At 47.7% G+C, this 14,234-nt stretch overlaps 6 protein-coding genes across 6 annotated transcripts; 3 read left to right on the top strand and 3 right to left on the bottom strand.

Moving 5' to 3' along the window:
- Positions 1–40: 40 nt before the first annotated feature.
- On the top strand, positions 41–825 carry MYCFIDRAFT_87104 (uncharacterized protein). Its single transcript, XM_007929115.1, has 2 exons — positions 41–360; positions 410–825. The coding sequence occupies exons 1-2, from the start codon at positions 105–107 to the stop codon at positions 718–720; spliced, it is 567 nt and encodes a 188-aa protein (XP_007927306.1). The 5' UTR covers positions 41–104; the 3' UTR covers positions 721–825.
- Positions 826–957: 132 nt separating this feature from the next.
- On the bottom strand, positions 958–2,166 carry MYCFIDRAFT_175314 (uncharacterized protein; the record flags this gene model as incomplete). The annotated part of the gene is made up of 11 exons (XM_007929116.1): positions 958–1,061; positions 1,113–1,217; positions 1,242–1,266; positions 1,293–1,326; positions 1,366–1,412; positions 1,445–1,483; positions 1,518–1,628; positions 1,655–1,775; positions 1,805–1,844; positions 1,888–2,034; positions 2,058–2,166. The coding sequence occupies 11 exons, from the start codon at positions 2,164–2,166 to the stop codon at positions 958–960; spliced, it is 882 nt and encodes a 293-aa protein (XP_007927307.1).
- An 847-nt stretch (positions 2,167–3,013) lies between these two features.
- Positions 3,014–3,842, top strand: MYCFIDRAFT_78818 (uncharacterized protein; the record flags this gene model as incomplete). Its single annotated transcript, XM_007928987.1, has 2 exons — positions 3,014–3,722; positions 3,805–3,842. The coding sequence occupies 2 exons, from the start codon at positions 3,014–3,016 to the stop codon at positions 3,840–3,842; spliced, it is 747 nt and encodes a 248-aa protein (XP_007927178.1).
- A 513-nt stretch (positions 3,843–4,355) lies between these two features.
- On the top strand, positions 4,356–5,376 carry MYCFIDRAFT_78817 (uncharacterized protein; the record flags this gene model as incomplete). The annotated part of the gene is made up of 3 exons (XM_007928986.1): positions 4,356–4,502; positions 4,561–4,879; positions 4,943–5,376. The coding sequence occupies 3 exons, from the start codon at positions 4,356–4,358 to the stop codon at positions 5,374–5,376; spliced, it is 900 nt and encodes a 299-aa protein (XP_007927177.1).
- Positions 5,377–5,882: 506 nt separating this feature from the next.
- MYCFIDRAFT_182926 (uncharacterized protein) lies at positions 5,883–6,615 on the bottom strand. Its single transcript, XM_007929117.1, has one exon. It carries the CDS (start codon positions 6,320–6,322, stop codon positions 5,963–5,965), a length of 360 nt encoding a protein of 119 aa, XP_007927308.1. The 5' UTR covers positions 6,323–6,615; the 3' UTR covers positions 5,883–5,962.
- A 6,158-nt stretch (positions 6,616–12,773) lies between these two features.
- Positions 12,774–14,090, bottom strand: MYCFIDRAFT_215466 (uncharacterized protein; the record flags this gene model as incomplete). Its single annotated transcript, XM_007929118.1, has 2 exons — positions 12,774–13,589; positions 13,781–14,090. 2 exons carry the CDS (start codon positions 14,088–14,090, stop codon positions 12,982–12,984), a joined length of 918 nt encoding a protein of 305 aa, XP_007927309.1. The 3' UTR covers positions 12,774–12,981.
- Between the last annotated feature and the right edge of the window lie 144 nt (positions 14,091–14,234).

Below are 14,234 nucleotides of genomic sequence, written 5' to 3' on the forward strand. Positions count from 1 at the left end.
TTCTGCTGTGCCCCCGTCATCAGCTTCACTGCATTCATCACGATACCTTCAGGCTCTTGCTTGGGAATTCGGTCTTGTTATCTACCTTCGCTCGTACTGCCAATATGCTCTCTTGGTCGTCCCTCTTCTTGCTCGCCACCAGCGCCCTCACTTTGGCGACTCCTCTGAGGACACGCGATGCAGGCACAACTCTACTGGTGAACGATCTTCTGCGACTCGATCGAGCAATCAGAACCATCACCTACGCCGCCGGAAACTATACAGGCGGACAAGCTGCATACCAGCCAATTCGCGAGTCATTCGCTGAGGTTAACCGTACCAACCGTATCGCATACTATGATGCCATGACTATCGACCCTCGTATGTAACCTTTCGCTTCCGTTCGTCGCAAACAAGCTAACCGGTCCAGAAAACTTCGCCGAAAGCAATCAGATCATTGCTGTCGTTGCGAACCCAATCGCTCCAGACATCACACAAGCAGTCAATGCCCTCATTGCCAAGAAAGCTCTTATTGACGCAGCTGGTCTTTCCAAGGAGACTGCCGATGGCCTGAATTTGATCTCGTACGATCACGACACTCTGAGCTTGGAAGCCGTAGCGCCAAAGCTGGATCCAACTACTATTCCCATCGCTGCTGGGCCAGTTTTGCAGATCGATCTCGACTGGAGGAGAGGTGTTGTTGCGTTTGGTGGCGTACCGCTTGCTCCCATCACTATGTAAGGCAGGCGGCTGAGCTGTGAAGCGATGGTGTCTTGGAATCTCAGTCTTGCTAGCTAGCTGTATAAAAGCTATATATACTTCAAAAAGAATCCCAGCCTTTCTCACAAACCAGCTCAAACCTCGCACCATCGCTCTCGTACCAGAAGATATTATGATTGCTGCAATTCCCGATGCATGAGATGCGAAGGGTTCGTTGGTTGTAGGACGCCGAAGGAAAGTGCTACAGTGAGCCCCAGATTATTCTAATGCGTTGCGGAGAAAGGCTCCGAAGAGGGCGAGATGGGGTTGGTTGTCTTTGTCTGTGGGTGGGAGAGCATCTCTACCATTCATCTGTAATGCTGCTCAGAAACAGACCGGGTCGTCGTTAGCATACGTATATACGATATACTCACCGGAGTCATCATGGGCGCTGGTGTTCGAGAGGTTTGGTACCGAAGGATCGGACTGCCAGCAATGCCTGCGGAACGGCACGAGGCCTCCGTTTTGTTGTGCTCGTGCTCGCGTTTCAGAAGCACTTCCACCCAGCGGCCTCACGATGTCATACATCTACGCTGCATTGTCTTCTGCAGCACTTCAATGCTGCCTATATGGTGGCCGCGGTCAATGCTCAGCTCTGCTGCAATGCGGCCACCTTCGATGCGTCACGGCCTCTTCTCTCCAGCAGTACTTCTATCTAATGCCAGCAGCTGAATCTGTATCAACATTATGAACCACTAATACCCACGCGATCATTGTATGAGTGACGATAGCACAGTATGAACAGCTGGGAAGCAGCCGATCCACCGTAGCAAGCTGACTCCGTATACAGCTCGCGACTCCATTTCGACCTTTGATAGCGAATTCAGCCTCGCGATCTCTTCCATCTTCAGCACCCGCCGTCCAGCGTCGTTCGCATCTAGCCAGACCGCCTATTCCTCACTGTCATCCCCATCACTACGATCGTGCTACTCGCCAAAGTTCGACCAGCCGATATATGCGGGTCGCCCGAATGCGAACTCTTCGTCTGTGTATGGAAGAGGTTTCGTTGTCGTCCATCCGAGCACGAGTCAGCCACGCTTTGCTGCGTTCAGCACTACCTGCACACGGCACGCCAGTTGACGATCCGTATACCGCAGCCTTACGAACTGCGAAAAGACATTCTCGAAAAGGAGGGATCGCAAGTCTCACGGGAAAGAGTCGTGCCAGTACACCTCAGATAAGCCTGATGCGCAGGACAGCAAGCCTTCTCTGGTGTGCCCATCCTGTAATCACATAGCCCGGAATAGGCATCAGGTTGGACAACATCAGCGGACCCATGGCCAGGATCCAATCCGTCTTTGCGACAAGCCACGGTTCACGTGCTCTGACGACGGTATCATTCATCGCACGGCCGAGGAATTCTTCGCGCATTTGAAGAGCAATACTTGCAAGCTCAATCAGCATGAGAATCACGGCAAGTGGTTCCATCACTCGCGGCTGCTAACCTTCATGCAAGAAGGCCGAGATGAGCGCAGCGGCCAGCATTGTGGCACATATGCTCGCCTTCTCATCCACTGCTCCAGGCACGACATGACAGAAAAGGATTGGAGATCTATAATTGCCTCGCATTCGGAGCAGGTGGCTCGACAACTCGCCGAGAAATTGGAATGGGGCCTTGCTTTGCCGCCTCTCAGCCCAGCCATGATGCGACTTCCTCGAGCAGATGGTCGCATCGATTGTGCCTCCTCCTCAGCATTCACTCACGGTGTCACGCTTATCCGGGACAGTCAGAAGTGCTAGCATCACAGACAGTGCTGGACAGCATATCGTGCCGCCACCATATCAGCAGCCACAAATTTTGCAGCACTTGCCTGATTATCATAGTCATGCATCGGTCGGCGCAGGGTACACTTCCGCAGCTGAAACTTCTAAAAGCAAAGAGCCTTCATCCAATCGCCATCGTATCGCGGAGTCCGATGTCAGTCCTAAAACTTGGGAGTCAAAATGGAATCCCGGCAGCAATTGTCGGGCAGCATTATTGATGGCACCACCAAGCAGGTCAGCTGACGATGATGGTCTGCAAGGCTACAAGATCGCCTTTTCTTTGGAACGTACCTCGTTGGAGAACACATGCCACGCCGATATAGACTATGAGCCATGGCTTCACTCGACGGACACTTTCGTATCCCAAGATAGGCTATTTGAGCGAAACACCCATTCTGAGCTTCCCGGCGGCACATCGTGCAGGCAATCAAGCCAAACACCCTCGTTGCCTCAACGCGATCAAATTCCCTACGTCCAGCCCGGTGCTGCTGTAGCCACGAGTACAGCGAACATGTCCACCGCAGCGGCAGCGAAGATATGCCTGGTGTTCAATGTATCATCATCGCCACCGGCTCTTGCTCCAAAGCCCAAGCGGCCGATATCCAAGACGAGCGAGATCCATCCTGAATCAGTTATGCGATCTCAGCGCCAGCACAGACTGCCATTTCGACCACCTTCGGGCGAAAGCGCTTCCAAGCTCCACCGTACTAGCCAAAGCGCTGGCCTCTCATCGCATCGGGAGTCGAGTGAGAGCACCGGATTCTTTTTCGACTACCTGAAATACAACCAGGATGACATTGCTGAGCCACGGCAACCCTCTACACATGAACAGTCACCACCAAAGGTTTCAGCTAAGCCGGTCTCGATTATACCAGGTGTCCTGACGCCTCGACCTAGTGAACACTTCCTCGATTCATCTCGAAGGAGCTCTGTAGCTGCAAAGCCAAAGACGACGCTGAAGGAAAAAATCAAAGCTTGTGCGAAGTCATTCACGACTCAAGTCACAGAGCTCGAGGATGGCGACTTCCTATCCAGACCACCTTCAGGCGCGCCCAAGGCCGTGATTCCCGGACAATGCATCTATTGTGGTATCATCAACGACGCGGAATGCTTTTCCGGCCACATCTCAGAAGTGCGAGTGCGTCGCAAACACCAAGGCACTGTTTTCGAGGAATCTGACCTCCGCGATCTTCATGATCTTTTCGATTTTGATGAGTTGCGTTCGTTTGGTGACTCGGAATATGATCGACTTTCTAAATCTCTTTGAGAATTTTTTGTACTTGTAGTGACGATCTGTATTAGACCCCATTACGACAGCATACACGAGCGCTGGCGCATGAAACATGTTGGCAATGGCAATATAAATTGTACTCTACGGGCGGAATGTGTCGTTTGAAGAGTTCTTCGTCAGATTTTTATTGGCGAGATTAGCTCGTCATACAACGAACGACACTCGCTCAACAGACTGTGCAAGACACTACATTCCATGACAGATGACTATGCGGCGTCTATTTTTCAGAATGCTTGCATCGCGCAACGCTTCTCGGCTTGTCACTGCTCCGTTCAGATCGGTTTGGTCGCACTTGCTTACCGCATTGACATGACATGCTACGAGCAACAAGGCTGACGGTTGTGCTTGAATTCTGGGGACATCGGTACCGGACACTGCACACGAGTACAATCGTTACCAAAGCACCGTTTATGCAATGTCCTCAGATGCGGGAATGTCAAAATCCCACAGACTGAGGACGACGGCATACAGCTATATATACTACCATACCTACACAGTATCACTGCGACCTTGATCTATACTACTCATCACTTCTACGATCGAAAACACAGACACCCCAACAATGAAAGCCCGACAAGTCTTCGCCCTTGTGGCAAGTCTCTTACCTTCACTCGTGAAGGCTGACGTCCTAACACCTCTCCCACAAAAAGCAAGCGAAGGCGCGATCAAATTCCAGCCTGCGCTAGATTTCGACGAAGATGTTTGTTATGTGAGTCTGACCTATCTGTGAGAAACTCGATACATAAAATATTGCTAACACATGACAGTACACGGCGGCAATCGATGCCCTGGGAGAGGTCAATAACGGTCTTCACAACAAAAACCAGCGACATTCTCACTGTCGACATCCCAATCGTCTCGAGAATCTCAACGTCTATGTTCGCCAAAGGTGCAACGGTGGATGGTGTGCATACGTTTACGATTACTATGCAGAAATGGACAATCCCCCTTCACTTTCCACCGTCGGCGGACATCGACATGAGTGGGAACATGTCATCGTCTGGACAAAGTACACTCACACCGATAAAATCGGCTGGCCTTTAGACGAGACGGTCGAATACGTGAGCACGAGCGCACACGGTGATTGTAAGTCACATACCACCACCATCCTCTCTCGAAACACCCACTAACACAAATCTCCACCAAAAGTCTCCACCCACCACGCCAGACACTTCTCCTTCGAATTCACCCCCGACGGAGGCATGCACCCGCTCATCGTCGTCCACCACAAAGGCGCCCTCAACGCCTCCCTCCGCCCGGCCTCGGACGACGACGTGAACAAAGACCCCGAAAACTGCACCGACGCCTGGGTCCTGGGCGCCCTTCTGTCGATGGAAGCCTTGGAGAAAAATCTGAAGCAGGCGTTGGAGGACAAGGATTGGGGAGGTCCGAATGCCGCGGTGCTTCACGATCTGAATCGTTATCTCAAAGATGCGATTCCGCGAGAGGCGAGGGAGGATGGGTTTGATCCTGAGTTGGAGAATTTGCAGCTTCCGTTTGAACTGAAGGGGTATGAGAGTCAGGTTTCGAATTATGGGTGGGTGAGGGATCCGGCGGAGATTCGGGTGGGAGATGATGAGTGAAGGGGGGGGGGGTTCTTTTTCAGAGGGTGGTTGTGTGGGTAGATACTCTGGATGGGAAGAATTAAATTCCCGGAGTTACTTGGATTAAGAGGACTAGATAGATAGGCAGGCTGCGTCTCCCACGCAACGACTAATTGTACAATCGATACGTATTTAAGAGAGGTGAAGAAGCAGCTTCTCTCTCGAGACGCGCGCGCGTGTCTACTTCTCAAGACCAGACCCCCAAAACCAAACTCCAAGAATGTGCAGAATTTGTCGTCGATCACGGTTCAATCCATTGGCAATCGCATACACATATCATCCGTGGCTACCGATGTACGATCATGCCTTTCCATTAGTAGTTTTATCAGGAAGGTAGGGTACAACATGACTGGTGATGGCGTCTAAAGGGTTCCCGTTAACGTAGGTAGGCCTTTGATATCCTGCTACTCTGGCCGGTGGATTCAAGTTCCTAAAAATGCGAATGCCTATACAAGGCGTTTGAGAAGAGAGGGGAAAGATGCGTTGCGTTACGCTAGCAGTGGTATCCTACATACATACATACAAAAAAAGATTTGAGCAGAATCTAGATGTCGTAATTGCAAAATCATGTCCAGAACCAACCCTTCTTCGGAGGCAGTTCTTGTTCTTGTTCTCGTCGTTTCTGCTGTTCGAGATTCTCGTTCGTAGTGTGCAAGCTCTCGGTAGTCTCTTCCCGACCGTCGGCAAAGCGTTGCTTCAACACGACTTTAGTAGTAACGGTACCATCCGGCAAGCGTGTAGTGTGAGTTGTGGTCAGGGCCGAGAGCACATCTGGTTTCTTCAGGATCCCAGGAGCAGGAACGGGCACTTTCTTCTCCTCAGCTGGTAGTCTCTCTGCGGTTCTAGCAGGCTGATCGGACAGCTGGAGACTTTCGACCTGCTGTTCTAGGCTCTCAACGTAGTCTTCGAGCTTCGATATGGGCATAAATGCTCCGAAGTCGAAATTGCCAAGCGGGATGCCAGGCAGCAGTTCATAGACTCGCTGGTACAACTCTCTCCTTCTTCGCCGCTCTTCAAGCGATTCATGGTCCAGTCTCTCAAGGAAGGCGCATTGCTTCAAAGGATCATTGTTGGGTAGATTAGATTGGCGCAAGGCTTCCGCAAGTGGTCCGCGACATCGATTTTCAACGTCGGCGACACGGTCATTTTTGAAGCGATCCGCTAGCCAATATCCGAGCATTTGCTCAATGTCGCCATATTTGCTGTGCCACTTGTTTACGAGCTTGGTTGCTGTTTGGACATCTTCCAAATCAAGTGCTTCTCGTACCAAGTCCTGGGCATCCCACGAGTCCATTTCTCTGTCGCCACTCGGTAGCCAACGATCAGACGCTTCTCTGACCTGCCGCCTCGCTATTTCTAAATGATCTTCATCCTGCTCAGCCATATGCTCCCCGCTTCTGCCCTCCACTGGAAGCGTCTCCATCTTAGCAACAGGCATGTCCTTTCTCGCGAGATTTGCATGCTCATCTAAATCCCTCCGGGCGTAGAGCTTATCATATAGATCCTGCTCCACTGTGATTCCGGCTTCTTCAAGCGCACAAGCCACGCTCCTCTTTGATGTTGCACTCTCCGATGTTGCCCTCGTCGCGATTTCTTTCAACAAATCAGCCAAGTCTTGAGGAGAACCAGGATTACTCGGCAGCTGCGCTCTGATCTTCCAGTTCGCGCACTCATCAGGTGACAGGAAAGGCACTCCATGATTGGCATGCACCAAATATCGCGTGATACTGTCGTTGTACGACCGTGGATAGATTCCAGGCAGAATTCCGCGACACAGAAGGCTAAGCATCCAGTCTAGACCAGGTCCGTGGTAGATGGATTGCGGCATGCCAAACGGTGTTCGCATGCCGAGTGGAGTGGCGACGGCGTCCCTGTCACTATGCATGGGCTTGTCTAGTGATGCATTGAGCAAGTCTTCGAATGCAGCTCGCCACCTGTGGCCGGAGCGGTTCAGCTCGCTGTATGCTTCAAGCCGTATGGGCGAGTAGGACGACCGTTTGAACCAGTCAACTGAAAGCCATCGGGGCTGTGTACCAAGTGCTCCTAAGATTTTGCCAGACATGCCATCTCTTTCCTGTGCCTGAAAGCCCAAGAGATCCAGATAACCCCACTGACTGTCAGGATCGTGGAACAAGGCATCCCTTTTGTAATGTGGCACGTCCGCATTCCGAAACCCTGCTTCCATCAAGATTTGACCAAGAGATTCCAATGCTACTGCTCGATCGTGTTGGGTAAGTTTGAAGATATCGCTTTCGATGTCATCCGGATGATCCAAGCTTCCAGTCCATCTGTGTGAGATGTCCAACTCTTCCGCCTCTCGTCGCTCCATCTCTTTCTTCCACTCCGACTTGATGTTGAAGCTCGATGATAAAGATCCGATGTTTGTGTCTACAAATCGCTTGAAGGCGGCGAAGGGACTCTTCGTTTCTTTGGAATCGTCAGCGGCGAGCTCCTTCTCTAATCGCTTGCCCTCTTGCTTGAGATGCTGAAAGAAGCGATCGTGTTCGGCTTCGAGGTTCTGGAAGTGCTTCTCGCTCCAGGACCAGAGGTCATTCTTATCGTCATCGCTGTTACTGCTGGCCATGTTGATCAACTGTTTGGTGGTGGTTGTTGATGAACACTTTGCCGCCCGTTTCACCATGCCACCTCCAGATAACGCGACTGGCGGAGCTTCATTCACCGACTTGGTCAGTGCTTCGAGGCGGGATGCGGGGAAGAGTGATCCGAGGGTCATAGGCGCTCGAACACATCCTCTGCCATTTGCCTAATACACACATTAAATAGCAATTCTTGTATGTCAGGAAATTTAGCGTACCACTGTTTGCAACAGTGGTTTACTTCCGGAGGGCGTTATCTACTAACTTAGTATAGTTTGCCTAGTAATCGACGGTGCTTTTCCTATTATAGTACCGGGTTAACCTTCTTAGTTATACCTCCGATTCCAACCTTATCTCTATAGCCAATTCTCGTATATAGATTAAGCTCTTTCTAATAGTTCAAATAGCACAATTAGTTTACTATTATTACTATACCGCCTATATTAACTAAACTAGTGCCGCTATTTAGGCCTAATCGTATACTATATAATATAATCGATATCCGAGAGCAGCTATTTAATATACCGTAGGGGTTAACGTACTAGCCTAAGCGCTTCGAGGTACTAAAGGCTTATATTAGTAACGTATATAAGGAGTTAAAGTCGCTAAGAACGAAGGATAGGTTAGAGTAGCGGTCGTACTAGTATTATCGTTATAGGCGCGATTAGTAGCGGAATAGGTTACTAGGAGAGGGTATTCGCAAGGCTAAATACAATAAAGAGCCGTATAACGCTATAGTAGTCGTTATATCGCATTATCGGAGTAGAGCGACTAATCTATACGAAATTAGTATCCGCCGCTATAGAAGCGATCCTTTAGCGATTAGTAATAACCTATATTGCTACGACCTAAGATATATAGATATTCGGTTAGCAAACAACGCCCTAAAAGTCCTCCTCGAGGAATTAATAGAATAGCGCGCTTTTAACGTTGCTAAGGTATTAGACTTCGTTAAAAGGGGACTATTAAAGGACGAGTTTAGCAAAATTAGCGGATAGTATCTAAAGGCTAGTATTATAGCGTAGTTAAAGATTAGGCCTAACCTAAGGAAGGCTCGTACTAGTAACCGTAGAAATACGAGTATCTAGCTAGACGACCTTGCTATCGCGCTAAAGGGTGTTTATAATAATATAGACGGCAAAGAGCTCTAATTCTAAGTAATATCGAAGATACTAAAGGGTAAGACAGAGCGTAGTATTGTCTTTTAGAGCGAGTAGTAACGAGAGTTGTTAAATACCGAGGCAGGAGATATAAGTATTGTTATTAGTATTAGTAGTAGTAGTATAGAAGGCAGGCGTATAACTAAGCTTCTAAAGCTTGCGTTCTACAGTTCCTACTACTAACTTTAAAAATTCAAAATATTACTAACTTATATACTATATAGTTGTTCTTGCTAGACGCGACTTATAAGACTACCGACCTTAGTTAGAACCTTTTTACTATCTATATTCGTAATGCGTTAGGTTGTTAGCTGCTAGTAGGCTACCTATTGCTAGAATCGTAGAAAGCTAAGCTCGTAGAAGCCGGACTTCGAGCTATTAAGGTATAGTTACTACTATAGAAGCCTATTATAGCTATAGTCGACGACTCGGCCTTAGAATAGGCGGCTATTAACCTCTCGTAGAAGGATAACGATTAGGTACGAATTTACCTCTACTAGCGGTACGTTAAAGAGACCTTCCTTCGCTCGTTTCTAGAGGCCTAGTTTCTAGAGATTGTTAAGCGGTTTTACTACTTAATCTACTACGTACGCAGCGTAGGCGACGTTAGTACCGATATAGCATAGATTTAAGAGTAGTTATAAGAGTATACGCCTATAGGATAGCAGGATAAGGTCTAATATATACGCTATAATTAGAATAGGTAAACTTTACGGAAATAGGTAACTTAGGCGCGGCTCTATAGTCTATTATTGCCTACCTCCTTCTTAGGCTCTCTATAGTAACTTCTTCCGCTATATTTGCACCTTCTACGGTCTGCCCCTCTTATTACTTTGCTCTTAATATGGTTTAGCGGCCTAAAGATGTCTTTATCGAAGAGCCTAAGGACAAATGTCGCAAATCGTATAGGTTAAGCCTTATACGTTGTCGTATATAGTACTATAGTACAACAACTACGCATTTTCATTAAAAGTTATATTAGAATCGCACCTACGTATAGACTCGGAGATAAAGAGATTCTATACATTCGAGTGCTTAAAGTTAAAGATGCACGAATGAAAATTACAAAACGTAGTTCTATAAGAAACGCTATACGAATAGCGTCCGGATTGCCTTCGAACACCTGCATTACGACCTAATTGTCCCCTATCGGATAGTATAAGGCCCTAGAGAAACTCTCGCTCTATAAGCTCTACGGATGTATATATAGACAGGATGTATTGCGAATCGATAGTAGCAGTAGAGGGCAAGGTAGGCTAGTTTACTATTTCTTGCTACTAGGCCCGGGCGCAATCTGGGTATAAGATAGGTACTATAAGCTCGGATCGCGTATCTTCTTTAATGATTCTTTCTATATAATCCTTTCTAGAAGCCTAGTATGTGCTATGTTGTCTAATAGTGCAGTATCTAGGTATTATAGGTTAATTGTTCTAGTCTATAAGGATAGCTATATAGGACAGCTAACTTTTGTCCTTAGACCCTTGCTAACGCAAGGAGAGTAAGCAGGTACTATTTAGTTGAAAGTCCGATCGTAGAAGGTACTTGTTATGCCTGCCTCTACTTGCGTTTAACTAGGAAGGGGCTGAAACGGAGATAGATTATTGCTACAAATAAGGACTACCTCGCCCTTAGAGGGCTATTACTATGCTATTAAGTATAACCGCAATAAGCGCAACCTAGTGTTCTATACACTATATAGCACTATTATCGAGGTTCTTAAAGTCGATAATAGGCAGGCTTATAAGGCATAGCTAGCTAGTTATAGGCTTGGTAAACGTATATAATATTAGTACTATAAGGGCCTTCTAGGCTTCGAGATACTGCAACTACTAGCTACTTAGGATTATATTCGAGAACAGGTAGATATTGCTATTAAAATAGAAGCTAAGGCAGCACCTGTATATAAGGGTATACTACGCAGTTATAACTATATAACTCCGGCTCGCTACAATTGCCTCGTATAGTTTCAAACCCGCCTACCTTGCTACTATATTCTACGTAACTATCTATTTAATAGACTCGAAATTAGTAAGCTATAATAGCGACGATATATCGAGCTGTTTCTAGGCCTAAACGTTATATTTGCTTACGAATACTAGCGCGCTCTCGATACTTAACAACTCGTAATCGAAGGTTATAAAGAAGACGCTATTACCCTAGTATAAACACCTCTTTTAAGAGATCTACGAGGCTACTTTAAGGAGGCGGTAGAAACGCTAAATCTAAAGTACTAGCAGATTAAGGACGACCCTTCTATTAATAGTACTATAAAGGACGCATTCTACGCCTTCTATATACAAAAGGTTAAAGACTTCTCGGACAGTTGCTATGCGTTAAATATTAACTATTTTATCGCTAACCTATAAGAGGTCTATTTTATAGGTAAGACCGAGCGATAGTAGACAACTTAACTACCTTCTAAGCTAGCGATACTAACTCGCGCTCTACTGCGACCGACAACGCCGGAAACATACTACCTCGTCTATTCTAATATAATACTACGGCCGTCGCCTTTAAAACAGCGCGTTTAATCGTTACCTATTCGCTAATCTATATTCTTATTACCTCCGCCTCTGCCTCCGCTAGGTAACCTTACTTTAAGGCTATTTCCGCGCCTTCTACCGCCCTCCTTTAATATACCGCACTGCGAAATAATGCTAGATATATAGTCCTTATAACCGCTCGATATAGCCGACGTTAAAGAGGTAGATTTAATAGGAGATATAATAGTGCGAGGTCTACCTACGCCGCTAGGTCTTCGCTACTTAACTAACTACTAGTATTAGAGTAAGCTATTATAGGTCTTTATATACGGTATTCGCGAGATTAACGGCATTACTATAGACGACCGTTACTTTGCCGATTCCGGTATCTCGTCCTTCGAGGAGCTTCTTATCTTCTATAACGTAGACTAGTATACTATAGACACGATAATAAGCTATATACGAGATAAGGATTACGAACGAGCGGCTAGGCGACTAACTAGTTAGACAATAGACGACTCGGAAGACGACGCCGCTAATAACCTACCTAGTAACGAGCGAGTTAGACGAGAGATAAGAGGTATAAGAATATATAGTAACCGCTAGTTAACCGCTAGTTAGTTAACCGCTAGTAAGTTAACAGCTCGTAGACAACGCACTAAGTAATAACGAGGTCGAAGAGATAGCAATTAGTATAGCTAGGCTTTCCGATATAGTCGTAGAAGGCGGTAATTATATAGTAATAATAATAGTCTCTTCTACTATAAAATTGCTACTTCTATAATAGTCTCTTCTACTATAAAATTGCTGCTTCTATAATAGTTAAATAGTTAAATAGCCGCTTTATCGACAGGCTCGAGAGAGGCGCCCTTCTTAACCTAATTCGTTACTACGCCGAGCGGTTCTAAACCCTTCTACACTAGAGGATTGCGGGTAGCTTATTGCCTAGTAATCACTAATAAAACGCTGTACTTATAACTCCATGTAGGTTTCACTAAAACTCCTAATATACACGACAAATCCATTAAATGAGGAACATCACACTAACATTACTCTCAGCTGTAATATGTGCGCGCCGGATCAAAGGCTCAACTGCCATGGCAAGTGCATGAGACAACTGTTTGCTGACTTTTGAACTTTGTCGAATATTCTGGTTTGTTCAGCTCTATTACTATGCTCAAGCCATCTCAACCGTCTCTCATCTCAGCGTTCTGCGTCCGTAACCACCAGAACGCCTTTCCATAGGGTTGAGGACGGCTCACAAGGAAACTCCGCCTAGCGCCACGCCATGCTAAAACAAAACCCGAGTCAAATAAATGACTACCGCTTACGCTCCTGTAACGCTTATAAGATTTCCTTCAGCTGCTTCTTCTGCTCTGCAGTCAAGCTCGTCGGGAACTTGATTTTGACACCCACGATGAAGTCTCCCCTCACGCTTGGTGTCTTGCTCTTGGGCATTCCCTGGTCTGGGTATCGTGTTGTCCACTCCGGACTTGTCGGGCCTCCGTGTGAGACGTTCAACTGCTTGCCATCGATCGTTGTTATCGTCCTGCTCCAGCCTGTGAGCGCCTCTTTAAGGCTGATCTCGATGGTGTGCTTGATGTCGTCTCCGTCACGGGTGTAAAGCGGATGTGCCTTCTCCTTGATAATGAAATGCAGATCCTGTACGCCGCCTTCAACTTGATCACCCATATCTGGGTACTTGATCTTGCTGCCGGCTTTGAGACCTCGCTTGATCGGTACGCTGAGGATCTTGTCTTCTACGCTCTGCTTCCCGCTTTGAGAATCGTAGGTCTTCCGTTGCACTTTCAGCTTTTTCGTCACACCGTTGTAAATGTCTTCCAGCGACACTGGGAGTGGCTTCTCCACCACTGTCGTCTCGACTTCGGGCTCTCGTCTTCTGTTGCTGAAACCACTCGCGGTTCGGCCGCCGCCAGGTCGTCCGCCCATGCCTCCGCCAAAGGATGTGAAGCTGGAAAGCCTCCAAAATCGTCATCATCGCCGCCTCCCATGCCCGCTCCGCCGCCGGCACGCATGAACTCGGCGAAGATGTCCTTGGGGTCGCTAAATCCTCCAAAGCCGCCTCTTCCTCCACCTCCTGTACTGAAGTGGAACGTTCTTGTTCCGCCTCCGCCTGGCATACCTCCTCCGAAACCAGCAAAGCCGCCAGGCATGCCGCCCGCACCAGCATAAGGGTTGTCACCATCGGCAGTTGGCGGTGGGCCACCCTGACCCGTTATGAAGTCGTAGCCATAATTGTCGTAATTCCTTCGCTTCTCCGGGTCAGAGAGAATTTCATATGCTTCTGACGCTTCCTTGAACTTTTCAGCGCCAGCGGGGTTCTTGTCGGGATGGTTCTTGAGGGCTTGTTTTCGGTATGCTTTCTTAATCTCGTCGGCGGTGGCCGTCGCTGACACGCCGAGGCGGTCGTAAAGCTTCGTGTCTGCTACCATGGTTGTGAGTGGTGTAGCTTTTGCCGTGTGATCGGTCTATGTGAGAGGTGAAAGGTGATAGCAGTTGATTGCTGGCCGTGATCAGGCCGTGATATTGGCTTGGCCAATCGAAAGTGAGGAATGTGAATTACGCTTAAGACGAAT

This window comes from Pseudocercospora fijiensis (assembly GCF_000340215.1).
Source record: "Pseudocercospora fijiensis CIRAD86 unplaced genomic scaffold MYCFIscaffold_5, whole genome shotgun sequence".
In the NCBI taxonomy this organism is placed as follows: Eukaryota; Fungi; Ascomycota; class Dothideomycetes; order Mycosphaerellales; family Mycosphaerellaceae; genus Pseudocercospora; species Pseudocercospora fijiensis.